This window comes from Podarcis filfolensis (assembly GCF_964270895.1).
Source record: "Podarcis filfolensis genome assembly, chromosome: 3".
NCBI classification, from domain to species: domain Eukaryota; kingdom Metazoa; phylum Chordata; class Lepidosauria; order Squamata; family Lacertidae; genus Podarcis; species Podarcis filfolensis.
Genome location: NC_139606.1, coordinates 9,053,553 through 9,073,594, shown reverse-complemented (window position 1 = coordinate 9,073,594; position 20,042 = coordinate 9,053,553). Strand labels below are relative to the sequence as shown.

At 41.3% G+C, this 20,042-nt stretch overlaps 1 protein-coding gene across 5 annotated transcripts in view; it reads left to right on the top strand.

Annotated features, from left to right (window-relative positions):
• The first annotated feature begins 378 nt into the window (after positions 1-378).
• The window catches only part of CTNNA1 (catenin alpha 1), a 69,231-nt gene continuing 49,567 nt past the window's right edge, over positions 379-20,042 (top strand). Inside the window, exons 1-6 of one of the 5 annotated variants that reach the window (XM_083606436.1) lie at positions 379-685; positions 8,821-8,927; positions 11,715-11,910; positions 15,034-15,200; positions 15,941-16,060; positions 17,875-18,141. In XM_083606436.1, the coding sequence (XP_083462562.1) occupies positions 8,823-8,927; positions 11,715-11,910; positions 15,034-15,200; positions 15,941-16,060; positions 17,875-18,141 (855 nt within the window). In that variant the 5' untranslated portion in view covers positions 379-685; positions 8,821-8,822. The other 4 variants (XM_083606437.1, XM_083606434.1, XM_083606435.1 and 1 more) reach the window with 4 other exon arrangements.

The following is a 20,042-nucleotide window of genomic DNA, read 5'->3' as shown; positions in this document are numbered from 1 at the left end:
CGCCGCCGGAGCACGATTTCTGTTCTCATCCTGAAGCAAAGTTCTTAACCTGAAGCACTATTTCTGGGTGAGCGGAGTCTGTAACCTGAAGCGTATGTAACCCGAGGTACCACTGCACAGACCTTTGTTGGCAAGCTGATGTCTCTGCTTTTAGTAACCCGAGGTACCCCTGTATAAATAAAAATTAATTATTATTATTATTATTATTATTATTATTATTATTATTATTATTATTTCACGGGTGATTTCTTTTCTGCAGCGAGCCGAGGTCTTAATTCTTGAGAAGCAGCAGTGAGGTCATGCAGGGTTTCGCTCACGATGACGAAACTTTTCCTCGCAAATGAGGAAAGGCCGATCCAACGGAGTTCTCAGCACCCGAATGAGATCACGGGCACCTCCCGGAAGCGGCTGAATTGCACCTCGCCCGAGGCCAAAGAGCAGGAAGGAACGCCAGGCCTTATATGGGGATATATGGGGCAGAGACACACAACCAAAGTAGCCCCGGGGCGGGAAGTCCGCGCCCGCCTTCCCCGTTAGGATAAAGCGAAACCAAAGCAGTTTCGCCACGTGACCGGAATCCCAACAAACTCTCCCCTGAAAACTTTCCCCCTGATTCATTCCCAGCTGAGGCGGCATCTCCTCCCCACGCAAGCCAGGTGCGCGGCTCCGTCAGGTGTCGCGTGAGGTAAATTTCGTTACCTTCTCAGGTAGGCGGCCTGCAAGGCGGAGGGCGGTGCCGGGGAACAGCCGGCCGGACGACGGGCCGAGGGCGGCGCTTGGGAAGAGCCGGCGTCCTTGCGGAGGGCGGTGCTGGGAAGAGCCAGGCCGGGAGGCGGCGGCGGCGGCGGCGAAGAGGGGGTGGGGAGGCGCCCGGAAGAGCCCGTTCCCTAGCCGCCTCCTTCTCAGACTCCGTGGCTCGGCTCGGGACAGGGCGCGGCGGAGAGCGAAAGGCCCACACGGACGGGAGTCAAAGCGGCCGGTACTTCACGGGTGAGGGGTCGGGATGTGGGGGGGGGAGTTGTTTTTTTCCCCCCCTGAGGTAAATAAGCGGAAGGTTTGGGTGGGTTTTCTGAGGTAAATAACGTTCCCCTGAGGAGGAGCGGCCCGCCTCAGGTAACTTTCCACTCAGGCGTCGCCACTTTTCGCCCGCCTGGGCCTCCTCAGGCCGAGTTAGAAACTTTCAACTTCCGAAGGTGGCTTTCAAAGGGCGGCGGCGGCGGCGGCCTTGGCGCGGCGCCCCTTCTTTTCCCCTCGCCCTGGATATATTCTCCCGCTCCCCTTCGAAGTGGGACACGGAACTGCCGTGCGTGTGAATGGGAGTGGGGGGGGGGGAGAGAGATAATCCACTCAGACAGACGCTGGAGGCCTTTTCCTCGCTTCCCCTCCCCCCCCTTTCTGGGCGGCGCCCTCATTCCAGGGATTTGTGAGCTGCTATCTATGGGAGGGAGGAAGCACACAAGAGAGAGAGAGGATCTGGTTTTCTTTCCTTCCCCAGTAGTTAGTTGAGGAGGAAGTAGGGGTTTGGGTCTCCTTTCTTTCGCCCAGGCTTTATCTCTGGGTTTTTTTTTAATGTTGGTGGTTGTTTGCCCGCTTGTGTGTGTGGCGAAATGTGAAAATTCACAGCAGTGGAGGGGTAGTTGCGCCCCATCAGCTACGGATTGGATCCTCGCCCACAAAGTTAGGATGGAAGTTAAGAGTAAAGAAAAGAAAAGAAAAGAGAAAATGCAAGCTTTTTGCCGCTCCGCTTGACTTCACCTTGAATCAGCAAACTCCTCCTGTAGCCTCCCGACACACCTTTTCTCCTTAAATCCAATTATAAGCCTAGGGTGATCTGATAAACATTGACAATCGAGATCTTGTGTGCGTCAATAGTAGTGTTCGGATCGTTTTTGTTTTTTTTCAAACGCCGTGGCCGCCTGCCATAAATTTACTTTTCTCAATCTTGCTTTAGTTCACATGCATTGCGTTAATTTGCCCATTAGCAAAACATCCCATAATTTAATAAATCCAATCTGTCTCCTGTTAATAGCCAGGATGAGTTCCATTGTTGGGCTACAAGCATCTGTGCCGCAAGTAACATATGTTGTATTGATTTTTTGTAGGAAGGAACAAGTGGCATGTTAAGTGTTCAGAAAGTATTTCTATAGTACTGTAATCCTGGGCAAGTTTGCTTGGACTAAGCCGCAACTCACCCTGCCCTGAGGACTTAAGATAGGTTGATGTGTATGAGGTAGGTTAGGGTAGGGTTGCCATATTTCAGGAAGTGGAAATCCGGACACAAAAGTTGGGGCAAAGTCACCCACCAAGCTTGGTTGCTGAGTGCTGACTTAAACCATTACAAATTTGGATAATAGCCAGATCAGTAAGCACTGCACCGCCCCCCAAGCTGTCGTTTCCTGTTCTAGAATAAAAAACAAATACTGTATGAATTGCGGGGTGTGTGGTTGTTGGTTGGCCAAGGTGTTCAGAGCTACTGTACTTATCTGAGCAGTAGGCAGCCTTTTGAGTCTCCCTTTCGCCTTGGAAAAGGGTCAGGAGTGGGCAAGCACAATTTTTGACTTTGTGACCAAGGCCAGCCAGAAATGATGGACCCATGTGTGGAAGTTAAGGTGTAAAGAACTGGTGCAGGAGTGCAGAGTTGCTTTGCAATCCTAGCTGCTGTTTATGAACAGCAAATATTGTACCTCCCAGAACTCTGTCATATAACCGCTGGAGTGCCATAACAGTAGCATTTCATATTATTGAACTCACTTCCATTTAAATTACAAAAATACATCTAAAAGCATATTTTAAGAGCCTTGGCTTTTTGTTGTGCTTTATCATGTGGCACATTTTCCTTTAGAAACAATTTTTCTTACAATATAGTGTTTTGTAAACATGAGCATAATCTTAGAGAATACAGTTCTAAAGTAGCACATTAAGCAATAAGTTATGTTTGTCATATGTCAAATTGTTATTGATTCATAAATCCAAGAAGAAGAGTGTAGCACATAATGGTTACTCCCAATGTCACCTAAAACATGGTTTAGTAAAATATGAACAAGCCTAGCCTCCTTCCTGGACTTGTGTGCTCCCTCCCACCGAGGAGGAGTTAAAATGCTTTTTGTTTAACCGTGGTTTGGCATACAGTATTAGATTTGAAACTTTGGTTAATTATCTAGTGGTTAACAAACCAGTCAGCTTCATACCACTGTATCTGAAGTGGCTTCTTTGAAACGAAGTGTTCAATGTTAACCACAGTGACGGGTCTGGACAACATGAGAAACTGCAATTAACCAAAAGCAGAAGTGAAAGCTTCCAAACTCCTTAGTGGAGGGGTAGAAGGAATGCATAAGCCCAGAGGATGCCAGCCTCATTCATATCTTGCTAAATTGTATAATACTGGAATACAGTAATACGTGTTAATATTTTGTTCCTGGGATCCCATGGATTATGTAGGTTTCCCCTGTTCTATACTTCTTGGAGACAGTATCTCATTTTTTCACTTTGTTTATAGAACCACTGAGTAAAAGTTACAGGTGTTTTGAGAATTGTACATAACTGTTATGAAACACTGTACACAGGGTTACCTTCAGGGTGATGACTAACTTTAGCTCCCCAAATTCTGGCCTGGCATGCATAGCAGGAACATTAGTTGCACTCCTAGACATTGGTATAGTTCAAATCTAATTAATTGTTGCTTCCAACAGAAAGAGTATTGCTTATTGTGTTGCATCAATGTACATGGTTAGTTTTTCAAAAAAAGCCACTTTCAGAAAGCCACTGCGAAGTTGACTAGTTTTAAACCAACCGCTAATTTGTTCAACACAGTTGCAGGTTTGACAACATGACAAACGATTATGAAGTAAAAACAGGTAGGACAGGGCCCCACCCAGATAGTTTACAATCTCTAATTCAACACACAGGAAGGGAGTGGGAAGTGGAGAAGGAAAGAATGTCCCATTTGAGTACCTTCACTTTCATTGAGAAGAGGTTAATGGAATCTAAGAAGGCTTTGATGTATTGTAACGATGAAATCCAGGGTGGGGTGAGGGCTTTGGTGTCTTGTCTTTGAAGTCTTTTTGGGTACTGTGCAGGAATTATATGAAATTCAGGGAGATACATATTTTGCTGAAGCTGTAGGGGGCAGCTTTTGTTGCCAGCACACTACTGTACTTCAATAACCCCTGAAAGAACCAACCGCATAGTTGCCCAGATAATTTGACTAATTTCCATGGTATCACCAGCACCCTCGAAAATGCTGATGTGGGAAAATCTCAACCCTGTGGTTGCTTCTCATAGGTATTATTGGGGTTTCGTGATATTGAGGCACCTGGAAGCAGCTCTGTGCTGTTCCAATAGCACAAATGAGCAAACACACTTTGCTTTCTTCCCTGGAGATAAGCAGTCTGTCATCAGCTTGTGTCTTTGGCACAAAGGGAACTTTAAGTCTGAGAACACTGTTACGTCCCTTCTTGTTCAAGAAATCTCTCTGGACAGGAAAGAAACCTTTCTTGGCATTTCTTTGCAGAACGACTTGCTTTCAACTGTTTTTTGGATTCTTAAAAATTCGTTCTGGTTCAGATTTCGCCCTGGCTGCACCCATTTTCAGAGTAATCAATTTTTCCTTTGCAGCATACTGCCCAATGTACACACCACAATGTACACACCACTGTGTATCATTGAAAATAGCGCATGAAACTTGATTAGGTTCTGAATTGTACCTAGTGAATGAGATTTGGGGAGCAAGAAACAGGATTAGTTTATCTCATTGGATGAACTATTCATATCATAGGATAAATATTTCCAAGTCAGGTTGAAATTTGATTTTGTTTCTGCATCGTTCCATTATATGTTAGGCAACATTTTCTTACCTCTGTGACTGTTACACTGGGTGTGGGAGAAAGGATGTTGGGGAGGACTGTACTTAAAAGATGAAAGTTTTTTATGATTGAAACACGATAGCAGATACATTGTATTGCAGACTTCTAAAGTGTGGAGTAAGTACTACTTGACATAAAGTTCGTGAGCAGTGTTCTGACTTGAGGGACAGATTAGGGCAAGAGATTTTGTTTCCTCTTCCAACTTGGGTGTATATTGTAAAACACTATAAACATCCATTGGAACTGAAAATTTATGTGTCAGTCTCTGGTATTTTGGTCTGTCTGCAAAAAGTTGAAGCTGGCATACTATTATCTTCTGACTCACCAGTGTCAAAAGTTTTAGAGGCCTGTGATTTTAGAGGCCCTTTTAAGAATGTTAGGGGGTGCATAGGGGAAGGACTACTAGACCATGTAGAAAATGAACATTGTATTTTAGCTGCAGTTCATTCATTTTCAGCTTTGTATTCTTGTTATAGAAAAGTGTGCCTAGACATTCTGTTGTTGTGCCCATAACCTAGATTTAAGGTGCCGTTTAGCTCCTAGCTTTCATATCCCAGTTTCTAACACTGTATGGAGGTGATTGCTACATTAATTTTAGCAGAAAGGTGCTAGTACAAACGGACTTATTAAAATTCTGCTACTTGAGGGAGGGAGCCAATCCTAATAAGGGAGAAATGAGCCTCAGCAGTTTCTTCTGACCTCTTTGGTAAAGGGGTCTCTATTTTGAACAGGATTTTTGTTTTTTTGGATGTATCAAGCCATATCCAGTACAACATTACTTTTTAAATCACTTCTATTAAATCCATGTAAGCTTTATTCCTGCATGCATGCGTAGAATTACTCATTTTGGTGTACCTACTTGGAAATTTAGTTTCCTACCCCCAATTACAAATGCCATACTGTGATTCCACATTTTCTGTTAGGGCAAACAGGAGGGACAGGTAATGTTAAAAGTTCTGTCATGGGTGGATAAAATTGCTAGGCAGTGTAATTTTAGGGTGTACTTGCATATATGTGTTCTTTCTGGAATAACTGGTTTCTCTTGTCCCCCTACAACTGCTTCTCTACGGAATCAGTCAGCATTAAGAGGATGTGTTGTCATTCTTCCTTTCCTTTTTACTATTTGTAGAGGGCACTGCCTAGAATATGTGTGTGATGTGTAGTCAAAGTTCTTTGGATAGGATGATTAATGTCTGGTATGTAGTCTGCCAGACAAGTACAGTACTTGCATTAATGCAGTCATTTAATTGTCATCTAGGCCTCCTGCCAAAACTGATGCATTGCTCTATTCAATATTGGAGGTGGTCCCGTCCCCCCCGTATTCTCTCTGACTGGAATGGAAGCAGCATAGAAGAACAAAAGTTTGAGACTCTTGAGTGAAAAGATGACATCACTGCACAGATATTCCTTTTCAGCAACCATTGCCTTCCTCTTAAACTGATACCGTGAGCTGATTTCATTGTGAAATCTGTGGCACAGATTCTTTCTCCCTGATCGAAGCCAATATGGTTTAGTGGTTAGATTGTTGGGCTCATATCTCAGAAGATGAGGGTTCATATCCCTACTCACTGAGTAACCTTGGGTCTTAGCATAATCTATTTCCCAAAAGGTTGTTGTGAAGATAAAATGGGGCAGAAGGAGAACCATGTACAGTGCCTTGAGCTCTTTAGTGGAAAGGCAATCTATAAATGAACAAATAATGCACTTTCTTCTATTTAAATTTCTGCAGATGATGCTTAGTTTGCTACCTGTTCAACCTACTGTGAACCTAGGAGTCCAGAGATAATGTGGCTGAATGAGATCTGGTGCTGGGCTTAGAACTCAAAGGATCAATGGAAGCCAAGACTGAATGAAAAGAAGGGTGTAGTAGATAGGAGGGACAAAACAAAGCACACAGTGGGTAGACCTTGCAAAGATTTCCAAGAAACAAAATTGATACCACAATTCTGTAGTATTGGCAGGAACATTAATGAGGTAGAAAATACTGCACTTGTGGAAGGGGGGTGGAGTGTGTGACTAGAATCATGTTGTGTGGGTAGGGGAAGACTTTGTAAAGCTGTAATGTCTGCTAAATTCACGTGGTAATGGACTCATTCTCTGGCCTCCATGCACCATGCCCATCCTTTGCGCGGAGTGTAATAGAAAATGTGAGGGAAATTTTGCTAAACTTAGAACTACTGCTTCAAAGGTGAACTTAGCAATGCACCATGGTGATAAAAATGGGGGGAAATCAGCACTTTTTAATGCAAGCATGTATTTTAGCAAAATGACAAAACAGTATGCAGCTTTGGTAAGTCGTGCCTGTATTGCAATTGGCACCTATTGTTTAAGGTCCTAAAAACAATTCATGTGGTTTGTGACAGATAAAATAAGCATTGCACACTATCACTCCCTACAATGACTTTTAAGCCACCATCTTTTGTATGCATTACAGCAGTATGGTGTAGTTTTTAGCAAATTATTGAATTTGATCAGTTTCTGGGTTGTGACTGTGTAGCAGTAAGGATTCATGTCTCATTATCAGAATTGGATTATCTCCCATTTCACATTCAGTTGAGCATATTCTCACTGGATTTAAAAGTTTGTGTCTGCAACAGTGATTGCTAGAGACATCTTTAATGCATGAATGTCATTATGGATTTTTTTTAACCATAGTAGGGCAATTTATTTATTGCACCAACCAAAATATCACAAAATCCTAGCTTGAAACTTGCCTGGCCTCTAAACCATAATAATAGCTACAGTTTAAGGAGTTATCCTTTTCCCACCCCCTGCTGTGCAAGCATGTTGTGATAAGATAGTGGAGTCTTTGTACTGATCAGAGTGGAGAGAATGTGTTACCTGTTCCCACATATCAAAGATTTGTACCTGTGGTCAGGGTCAAATCATGAGGTGGTAAGGTAATATACTAAAAAGTACTTAAGCAGTGATGTTGTAGTCAGCTTTTTCTATATACTTGGCTATGGAAAACGTACAGTATGTGGACGCAGACTTGGTTGTATTATTGACTGTGTCTGTTCTGGAGAGTGTAAAGCCAAATAATCTGTTTTCTACTGTGCCATGTAATATGGAACTGGATAGTTGGAGGGAATTATAGAAGGACTAGGAGCTCAGGTTGGGGGTGGGGTTTTTAAAGCATTGAAAGTACCACACTGTTTCCAGAGTTTGTGAGAACAGAGAGAGGAAATCCTTGTTTGTCTTCCTATGTTAATGGTGGATGTAGCTATTGTGTAAAATACGAAGGGCTGTCTTAGTCCCAGCTGCACTGCATTTGTTGTCAGTCCCTGTCTTCTTTTTCATGAAACTTGAGTGTGTGTTCTCTGAGGGTTTCCAGCAAGTACAGATAGGATGCTGCTGCTGTGTTTTTATTGCAGCACTTAAGAATCGTGGTAGGAATGACAAGGTGTCTATCCTTCTGTTCAGTCAAGACCATCAACACATTAATTCCTCATAGATCAACCTATGCAATCCACTTGAGAGAGAAATCTGTTCTTTCTTTCTTCTCCCAACTGTCATCCAGCTCATTGGTCTTTGACTTGTGGGTTGCAGCAGTGACATTTTAAGTTTTGTTCTGTTAGGGGTGGCTCTCTTAGCGGAAAAAGACTAAGAAAAACAGTAGATGAATATAAACATAGTGGAGGTATATAGAGAAAAATGCAGGGACGGAAATCAAAAGTAGATCTCATTTTGCAGATCAGAGCTAAACGATGGCTACTGATCCAACTCTTCCTTTGATGGATAGGACAAGAGTAAATTTTGTCTGCTCTTGCGGCAGAGCTCTAGTACTAGAAGTAATTTGTCCTAGCCTGCAGCTGAGGCATCCATTCTATGCATACTTAACTTTTGAGTAAGCCCTGTTGAATTCAGCAAGTCTTCTGAGTTAAAACAATCACCAGTTTGTGCTGTGTACAGAATTTTAGTAAGTGAAATAACCAGATAAGTCTCTCTTCTTCCGCAGAAATGACTACCATTAATGCAGGAAACGTTAACTTCAAATGGGATCCGAAAAGTCTGGAGATAAGGACATTGGCAGTTGAAAGGTTGTTAGAGCCTCTCGTTACACAGGTAACAAAAGCTGTATGTGGTGATTTCTAATAATGTTTTGGATCAATAGTAGTGAGTTGGGTAACTATTAGTTTAATTGTACTAGTCGGTAAGATCTGCATTGGACTTCCAAGTATAAAGTGGGCACCATGGCAAACTTGCAATGTGTAGTCTTCTGCCCACATTTTCTTTTTTGTAAGAAAACTTCAAAATAAAACATGAACAAGTTAAAAAAATCACCTTTTTAAAATAGCTGGTGCATAGCTGGTAAATATGATCTGATATTATCTTTCATAATGCCTTCTGTGTAAAATATTCTTGAATGTTGAGTTTGAATGGGAGAAATCCAAGTTCAAATCCTTGCTCATCAATGAAGTCCACTTGGTGAAACAGTGGGAAAAAACTAAGATAGATAGATAGATAGATAGATAGATAGATAATTAAAGCAAATCTTATATTGGTCTCTTAAAATGGAATCTGTGGCCCTCTATTAAAACCACAAACCAATATCAAAGGTATTGTGCTCGATTCAAAATAATTCCTTCCAGTAGCACCTTAGAGACCAACTGCACTGGAAGGATTTTTATTTGTTTGTTTGTTTGTTTGTTTGTTTCGACTACGGCAGACCAGCACAGCTACCTACCTGATCAAAATAAATTAGTCTTGTTAATCAGTGAAGATGCATTTGTTTAAATGGGACTTAATTAGTTAAGTTTGTCATTTCAATCAGATTTGAGTGCACCTGTTGAAGATTTTGTCCATAGTACTTGGTGATCTCTAAACTATGTCTGACTTGAGAGACAAGGAGCACCCAACAGTCTCATTCACCCTCCTGGTGTATGCACTCCTTCCCTTTCCCCTTTTCGGTGCTAATGGTTGATACTAATATCTACATTGAATCAAGTGGTGATATGGTTAGAAGCATTTTTCAGACACTGAGCATAGAACTTTAAAGCAGAGATTAAAACCTCCTTCCAATTTATAGCTTCTAATTCTTGTTTAAAGTCAGCTATGAGTAGCATTCAACTTGAGGTAAATGTAATACTCACTGTAATTAGCTCAGGGGAGTGATCATGGAGAATAGCATATGATCCTGAGTTGGCGCATCTGATCCAACCATGATTAAGAGACTGCAAAATGTCATATCTGCACCGCGCCTCACTCACTGACTCAGTTCCAAATAACATTAGAGTGCATTTCTGTTCAAAGGAAATCATGACCAAAATATCTCCTTTTTGAGATCAAATGTAAGTGTGGCATAATAGGTCATGCATATTACAGACAATACTGAGGGTCAGGGCATGACAAGTTGTCTCAAGTTTTAATATCAATCTCCAGAACAATCCAACCTATATCTCATCACAATAATCTATTAAATTAAGAAAGAGGACAGAGTTGTGCAATCACATTATGGATATGTGATTTTGTTTCCTACAAAGATGGATGTTTCCCACATGGAAATACCTTATTTTGGACCTTAACTTTCAGCTCTTTGCTTCTAAGAGATTCTGAGTGCTTGATCTGTGAGGAAATCACTTTGCTAATTGTTCTTGCATTTACTTTTAATCACCATCCCAATGCAGCTCTATTATTATTTCTTGCAGCTGGCCCTTCCTGATATAGTCCAGCATAGCTTGATCCAAACCACAATTAAAACTTTAAAACAAAATCCAATATAATAAGCAAGCAATAATACAATTTAGCAATACACAATCATTAACAAAGAGTAAATTAGCAATGTTATGTATCACAAAATATTTTCTAAAACAGTGAAAAGGAAGTATCCTGTGAGGTAGTGCAAAGGCTTTCTTCAGTTATAAATCAACAGATTTGTGTAATGTTTGATCTCAAAAACTTAGGTATTTCCTCTGTGGTCTCCATGCAGATGCACATTTTCTTTTGCATATCTGTTGAGGAAATATTTGAAACATAAATGGGGAAACTTTAAATTGGTCAATCTACTGGGTGGCCTCACCCAAATAGCTTTCTCTATCTTGCAACTTTATTAGGATAAAATTGAATGGTACCATGAATGCCACCCTGAGCTCTTTAGAGGAAGGAATTCAAACATAAGAAAGCAAAATCCCATGTAACATTAAACTGATGTCTTGTGTATACAAAACAGTGACCTGTTTCCATAATATAGAAAGTAATTGTGAATAACCACAGACATGTAGTATCATGAGAAGAAATTGCCTTGGAAAAGGATGAGAGAAAAGCAGTTTTTGAGAAAAGCAGTATGAATATGGACAGTGCTTTTTTCTTAAATGTTTAGGGGTACTCTCATTTTCCTACTCATATTGAAATACTGCCCCTCAATGAGGCCAAATTTAGATTCACAAAATGTTTAGGGGTATGCGTACCCTGCATCCCCCCCAGAAAAAAAAAGCACTGAATATGGGAGAGGGTGAAATTCAGTGCTAAAGTGCATCCGGGAAAAGGCAGGCAGATGAAAGATCCACAAAGTCAGAGTTTACCAACTAGGTAAGTGAAGATAGAGCTAAAGATGCAAGAGTGAAGAAATAAAGGTGAGAACTGCCTGTAAAATCTGTTCTGGAGCAGAAAACTGAAAATTTGCATTAAAGTCCAAACTCCTAATCAGCAACTAATGTTTCAGCTACTTAACTGTTTGACATAAAATTCTTTTAAACTTAACAGACTTCTAGCTTGATGTTGTTTCATTAAAATGCAGTCGATCCTGCTTGAATTGTGATGCTTGTCCAACAAATAAGTCTGGAACCATATTAGCAGGGAAGGTTCTTATAGTTTGTCAACTAATAATATGTCCCGTGTGACGCTGCTTTCCAGGTTACAACACTGGTGAACACCAGTAACAAAGGTCCCTCCAACAAAAAACGAGGTCGATCTAAAAAGGCTCATGTTCTAGCTGCATCAGTTGAGCAGGCAACAGAGAACTTCCTGGAGAAAGGGGACAAAATTGCAAAGGAGAGCCAGTTTCTTAAAGAAGAGCTGGTGGCAGCGGTGGAAGATGTTCGCAAACAAGGTATGTAGTAATATCACATTGTGGTGGGAAGCTGAATTGCTGTCCCATCCCTGTGAATTAGTTCACTATGAGCCTGCCTCTCATACATGCACATGTTTAAAGGTCAGTTTTCATTCCTTTGATTATGAGAAAGCAGCCAATTTTAAGTAATTGCCCTGATTTTATTTACAGATGTATTTCATTTTAATGTTGCCCTTCCTCCATGGAACTCGAGGTGGCATGTATAGTCCCCCATCTTCTTCTTATCCTCACAATAATCCTGTGGGGTAGGTTAGTCTGAGAGATAGTGACGGACCCAAAGTCACCCAGTTAGCTTTGTGGAATGCCATTTTCATCTTCAGTAAGACAAGCTACTAAAATTCTGCTTCTAAAATAAACTTAAATAAACTGAAGCTCAAACTATTTAAGACCAAGGCGCTGTTAGCAAGTGGTTCCATAGACCTGATGAAGGGGAGGTTACCTGCTCTTGATGGGGTTGCACTCCCTCTGAAGGAGCAGGTACGTAGTTTGAGGCCTCAGTGGTGCTGAGTGCCTTCCATCAGCTTCATCTTGAAGCCCAGCTATGGTCTCTAAAAGGTGGTGAACCTTTTAGAGACCAAGTGTCCACACAAGATATTGGTCACAACATTATGTTTGCTGACTGGGAACAGTTGTGGACCACCGGTATGAAATTTACGGCATGTAATGCCTTAAGAGAGAACATTATGAAAATGATTTACAGGTGGTACATGACACAAGTCAAGCTTGCAAAAATATATCATTTGCCCGATAATAAATGTTGGAAATGTAAAGAAAATGAAGGTACATTCTTTCACCTTTGGTGGACGTGCCCAAAGATTAAGGCTTTCTGGGAGATGATATATAATGAAATGAAAAAGGTATTTAAATATACCTTCCTGAAGAAACCAGAGGCCTTTCTCCTGGGCATAGTCGGCCAATTGGTGCCAAAGAAGGATAGAACTTTCTTTATGTATGCAACAACAGCAGCAAGAATAATTATTTCAAAGTATTGGAAGACACAAGAGTTACCCACCCTGGAAGAGTGGCAGATGAAGGTGATGGATTATATGGAATTGGCGGAAATGACTGGCAGAATCCAAGACCTGGGAGAAGAGTTGGTGGAAGAAGACTGGAAGAAATTTAAAGACTATCTGCAGAAACACTGTAAAATTAATGAATGTTAAAATGATGTTGGATTGAAAATAAGTGGCATTAGCAACAAAGTTAATAAGAATATGCAAAAATGAATTGATAATGGATGAAAATATAGAGTTATAATATGTTAAGATATAGAGTTAAGATAAACGAAAGAGGGTAAGGATTTGCTGATTTGATTATTTAAATGGGAATACAAAAAAGGGAGATGTGAGGAGGCCAAGGAAACAAGCTAATGAGTTTAAAGTTACAAAAAACGGATTTGTTTTTGATTCTTTTTTATCTATTTGTTTTTTGTATTTTGTATTTTTATTCTTTTTTTATGTATTTTTCTATGTCTTCTTTTTTGTATCTTTTTCTTTCTATATGACTTTTTTCTATTTTGTAAAATCTCAATAAATATCTTTTTTTAAAAAAAATAGAGACCAAGTGTCCAAACTGCAACCAAAAACCCACTTATTTTTCGCAAAGTGCCAACACGGCAAAGTTGTTGAGGTTTTTATTGGGGGGGGTATTACACAGGGTTCTGGAGCTTTTTTAGGGGGAATGCAGAAAATAACTAACCCCACTAAAAATGCTGCAAATCACTCGTGTCAGCAAACATGCACCTCCAACTCACCAACAGCACACCGCCAGCTGGTTTGCGGGCACGGAACTTCACTTCACACAACGCGCGCTCTTACGAAACGTTTACTGCTCACAGCGGCGTGCCCCCCCCAAAAAAACTCCCCCCTGCGCCACTGTGGGCAGAGCACACTCGATAAGGAGCGCTTCGCACCCGCACTGGCGTGGGGGGAGCAGATGGCCACTGTGCTTGCTGGGCCAATAGCCTGCAGAGAGGGCTCTGAGTGCCCACTCTATCACGCCAGATAGGTTCGCCCCCACTGCCCTATCTGGACAGGGATAGCCTAATTTATGTTGCCTACCCTCCGGTAATCTCTAGATTAGATCACTTTAGTGTGTTCTATGTCAGAAACCATAGCTGGTGCAGACAGGTTGCTCACTGGGGTAAGATGGTGTGAGCACAGAACACCAACCCAGGCCACTGCACTAGCTACCAATTACTGTAGTTTCTGGCCACAATTTGAGGTGCTGATTTTGACCTATTAAATCTTATGTAGTTTAGGACAGCAGTACCTCAAGCACCGCTCTCCCCGTGTGAACTTACATGAACCCTGCAGTTGTAAACAGACCCTTCCATGGGAGGTCTGGAGGGTAGCAACATAAGTATGTGTCTTTTCACTGGTGGCTCACTGCTTATGGAGTGCTCTCCTCAGGGAGGCTCGCTGTGCACCATTGTTACATATCATTATTAATAAAATTAGGCACCTGCCAAAAACATTCCTTTTAATCAGGCTTTTAACTATTGACAGTCTTTTGGCATGGGTGGGATTTTTTTAATCTAGATTTTTTTTAATGCTGATTTTAATGTATGTATGTATGTATATATGTATGTGTTTGTGTTTTTTGCTTAAAATATTGTAAGTTGCTTTGAGTGGCAGAAAAAGCAACTAATAAATTTAATAAATAGTAATAGTAACAATAATGGCCCTTTGTGAAATGAGCTCTCAACTATACAATTTTCTGATAATTACCTTGACCTCTCTGCTTTCGAGAGCATGGTACCAAATTGTCTGATTTGAGAAATTTTCTTTTAATTGAAAGAAATATCTCTGTCTTCCGTCTCTGGGGGGGGGGGGGGGAAATCCAGTGCATTATATTTTTCTCTTTTCACAAGGTGGGATTTATTTTAATTAATTTTAATAGGATGCAATGTCTCTCCTGGCAATTTACAGCTATTTTCATAATTGCAATAGATATTTATTAGGATTCTGCCAGTTTTGTAAGAAAATAGTGCTGTTTCCACATATTCATTTATTGCCATAGGAAGTGTAAACTACCTCATCCAGTGATAATTGGAAAGACTGAAGAAATGTAACCCCTTTTTTGCTAACTTTGTGTACATAGGAGACTTGATGAAGAGTGCCTCTGGAGAATTTGCTGATGACCCATGTTCTTCTGTGAAACGGGGGAACATGGTGAGAGCAGCCCGTGCCCTCCTATCAGCAGTCACCCGGCTGCTCATTTTGGCTGATATGGCAGATGTGTACAAACTGCTTGTTCAACTTAAAGTTGTAAGTAGTAACTCAACTGTAACTTTCTGTCTCTTTTTAATTTGCTTATTATTAAAGTTGTTCAGAATAGTTTTTTGGAATAGCAGGGAAGACGGGGCTGCAGTAGGGGAGTGCTTTTGCCTTCATTCCTCTGCTAATGGGCTTCCTAGGAACATCTGGATAAGCACTGTTGAAAACACATTGCTGGATTAGATCAGGGGTAGGCAACCTAAGGCCCATGGGCTGGATGTGGCCCAATCACTTTCTCAATCCGGCACACGGGCGGTCCAGGAATCAGCGTGTTTTTACATGAGTAGAATGTGTCCTTTTATTTAAAATGCATCTCTGGGTTATTTGTGGGGCATAGGAATTTGTTCATTCTTTTTTTCCAAAATATAGTCCAGCCCTCCACATGGTCTGAGGGACAGCTGAAAAAGGTTGCTGACCCATGGATTAGATGGACTAACAGATCTTCCTCTGTGATATGACCCCATATACAAGTCTTGGCTGACAGGCTGACATTTTGGCCAGTGGGCTATGTATTACTATGTAAAGTCAGGCTAGAGCTATATGCCATTAAAACAGACAGGTTGCATTGTCATTCAGATTGCATGCCTGTTTCGTTGGGGGTTGGAGGGGCCCGACAGATTACTACTGCTTAAGTGCTCTTGGAAGTTACTGGTACTACTTCTATAGAATCTCTATAACCTTTTTAAAAGTTGTATAGTCCATATAGCTCAAAATCTGATTTAATCTTCTAGGTAGAAGAAGGCATCATGAAACTAAGAAATGCTGGTACTGAACAAGATTTAGGAATACAGTACAAAGCTCTTAAACCAGAGGTGGATAAGCTTAATATAATGGCAGGCAAAAGACAACAGGTATAGTAACTTTTTGCATGTTTTCAAAGATATGGTTGCTTTATATACTGGTATAGTATCTGACAGTAACAGAATCACAAGATTACAATGCTATAAATACTTTTAAGGACTGTGGGTGGGTGGCTTTTATGTCCAGGAAATGGGTGTTCAGCCTCTACTGGATGGAGTTGTAGGTACAATGGGAGGAATTCAATTATCACAGTCTTCTGACCGTTCCGCCAGTGCAAGTATTTCAACCTGCCAGAGGAAACAATTCCCTCTCCTCCCTCTGCATCTCATTCTCCCAACACATACCCTGATCTAGTTTTTTTCAGGGGGGAGACCCCATTATGCAAGCAGGGCTTCTGCGGATGGGACTTGTTAGATGAATCTTACCCATTGTCTGGAGACACTTATAGTTCTATCTCTGTCATACGAGGCTCAGTTGGCTTCTGTGCCAAGGAGTGCCCATTTCCAGCCTTGTCTGCTTCATCAACTACAACTGTTCTTGCATAGGGATAGCCTAGCTATAGTTATGCATACTCTGGTAATCTCCCATCTTGACTTCTGTAATGCTCTCTACACAGGGCTACTCTTGAAGATGGTCAGGAAATTGCCGCTAGTGCAGAATGCGACCATCAGAATACTAACTGACTTTTTGGTGTGCAGACATACAGAATACCTATTTGGCAGGATCTTCACTGGCTGCCTTTACTGTATGTTACCAATAGGGTTGGGCCCATGGACAAAAAGTTGTGTTGGGTCAGTTTGCCATGAAATGGCTCTAAAACCCATTCCATAGAATTTAAGGACAAGTCCCTATAAATCCACACAGAGTTCAATAAAAAATTCAGGGGGGGGGGGGTTGTGAGTGCTGATGAGTTGATCCAAGGACTTGACTGTCCTTTAGTATGTTTTTTAATGGTTTCAGCTGCCTAAGTGGTTAGCTAGTGTGCAGGCCTTTTGCTGCTACATGCATTGAAATCTCCATGTAGCAAGCTCCCTGGAAGTGACTGCCGTCACTCTCAACAGGAGTTCCATTTATTTTAAATTGAACTGCCACTCAGTCTCAGGAATTGGTTCATAATAAGAATCTGTTTTTCTTTGGTTTAAGATTGGAGAAGGAATCACATCTATGTATACCTCCAAGACAGTTGCTGGAAATGGTGTGGGGCAGAAGCCTTAGAAGTTAAGTTCCAGAGTAGGCAAAGAAAATTGCATTCAGTTTTCATATGACTTCCAATTCCTTGGGCCTATTTACAACCACCTGAACATCATTAGCAAAATATAGAAGAGAGTTCTGTATCCCAATCTGCCCTTTCTTCAAATTACAACTTAGCCACTATTCTTCTCAAACAACAACAAAATAGCAGCTAGCTCTGTGGAGGTGATGCGTGGTGGTTTGTGTTGGTTTTCTGCAGAATTTTAAGCTTCAGTGAGTACATATCATGGTCTGAGAGAATATTGTGTATGTGTATAATTATTAAGATTTGAAACCTTAAGAGGCCTGACTGAGACTTTGCTTCTTTACTTATAAAAGCTTCTGATGAAACTTGTGAGACTCTTGCTCATACATCTCTCTACTGTCTAGAAGTTTTCTAATTACCTGAACTTCTATTAATGAAACCTAAACTTTCAGGATTCTACTGTTGCAAAATAATCATGTCTGGGAAGCCTTGTAGTTTGATATACTTCTTGATGAATGTTACGCTATTACACTACTCGTTCAAAGGGAACAATATGCAATGCTCTGTTAGTTACGGAGGAGTCTTAAGTGCTGACCTGCATCACATTTATCTCTTAACACATCTTGCTATTTGAAATATTCTCTGCAGGAATTAAAAGATATTGGCCATCGTGATCAGATGGCAGCAGCCAGAGGAATCCTTCAGAAAAATATTCCTATACTTTACACTGCTTCCCAAGCATGTCTCCAGCACCCAGATGTAGCTGCCTACAAAGCCAACAGGGATTTGATCTATAAGCAGCTGCAGCAAGCAGTCACAGGAATCTCTAATGCAGCCCAGGCAACAGCTTCTGAAGACTCTGTTCAGCAGCAGAGCGGTGGCGGAGAATTGGCATATGCACTTAACAACTTTGATGTAAGTACTGCATTTTGCAGGGGGGAAATGTATGTTCCCTTTTCATAGTCAGTTGGTCGTAAGTTACCTAGAAACAGATCTCCTGAGGGTGATGAGTAACCATATCCTTGGTTTACACATGGCTATTCAGAAACTAACAGATTTGTAAACATCTGTACCATCTGTGTGAATATGATGATAAATTTACATTTCTGTAGATACACTTGGGCACCATGAGAACAGACACAGTTGATTACATGACTGCTTAAACATCTGGAGATGTGTAGTTAGCAAGACTGGTACTTAGCTCTGGATAATCCACCTTCCTTATTATGACATGTTGACATGGTTATTTTCAGAGAGCTATTAGGGGGTAGCAGTAAGATTTGGTGCTTAGCTTCATTCAAAACAGGGCTGAAATTAGGAAATAAACTAACTTTTCTCAACTTGCACCATGACCTGATAGGAAAGCTGGAGATTTGAAACAGAACATTTTCCCTATTTAGGTTGCATTTCACATATTCACTTATATGCTCTTTTTTCCTGACAGTGTCTTCTCTTCTTCCTCAGTCCTGTATGAATAAGTTACTTCACAGCTCCCCTCCCCCACCCTGCTTTGACTCTGTCTCCTTTTAGCTCTGTACTGCTTTCATCCAGCTTTTGCATAGGCTGCTACTACCCCCACCTTGCATTTCAGCTTTCCAGATTTGCCTCCTTGGATCCATTTCCTTAATCCACTTTTGCAAGGGGCAGAAATAAAATTGCCTCTGACAGGAGTGCAGTGTCAGAATCTCCACCCCTTTCCCCAGACCAGGCATAGGCAAACTCGGCCCTCCAGATGTTTTGGGACTACAACTCCCATCATCCCTAGCTAACAGAACCAGTGGTCAGGGATGATGGGAGTTGTAGTCCCAAAACATCTGGAGGGCCGAGTTTGCCTATGCCTGCCCCAGACCATAGAGAAGAACTGGGACCTCTTGATCCAGAACTGACTTTTGAAGATATTTGAAAAGCAGTAAGGCATCAGATTCCTTTCAGAATTGCTCTTGGGCTTAGTGCAAAAGGGATAAGCCACCTTCACAGATTTGAAGGGAGCAGGGAATTTTGTCACTCCACAGTTACATAGGGGTTCAATATCCCAGACATCTTTGGGTCATAGGAGCAGGCAGGGTCATAGCAAACGCAAACTTTTCCTGTCTACCAAGGCCATCAAAAATGTGCTGCCTACCCTGTATCATACCCTGATCAGCATTTCTATGTCTTCTCTGTGTTCCTGCCAATACCATCCAGCCTTTCCTGTCCTCATCCCTGTTTGAGGCTTCCTCTACATCTTCTAGGAAGCTCTGGCATAGTAAAGTTAACCAACCTATTAAATCAAATATTGTTTGTCTTCATTGGCCGCAAATACATTCCAGGCTCACTACCAAGTGCTAGTGTAATTTTTAAAACCCTCAACAGCCTTCTTATGGCACTCCTTGACCCAAGTGAAATTGCATTATATGTGAAATTCTTGATCTCGGTCCATTCGTAAAGTTTAGGCTGTGATCTTGCACCCTCTTACCTGAGAGTAAACCTCACTGAACTCTGTGGGACTTCTGAGTAGACGTGTACTGAACTGGGCTATTAGCAGTGGTCAAAAACCCTTTCCAGTGGCTGTGCTACTGTGTAACAGAATCCCTAAGAGGATTAAAGACTGAAAATATTGCTAACACTTCGTCTGAAGATCCTTTTTAACATGTTAATATGACTCTGAAAAAGATTGAAGTGCAATCTGCTGCAGCTTTAACTTGGTATAAACTATACTGTTGCAAACTCTGTTAAAAAGGCTTTTAAGCCGGAAGGAATTGAGTTTGATGTACTACTTTGTTCTTAGTCCAAGGAAGATTTTAGCCCTGCATAGGTTGAAAAGATGTAACTGGGTG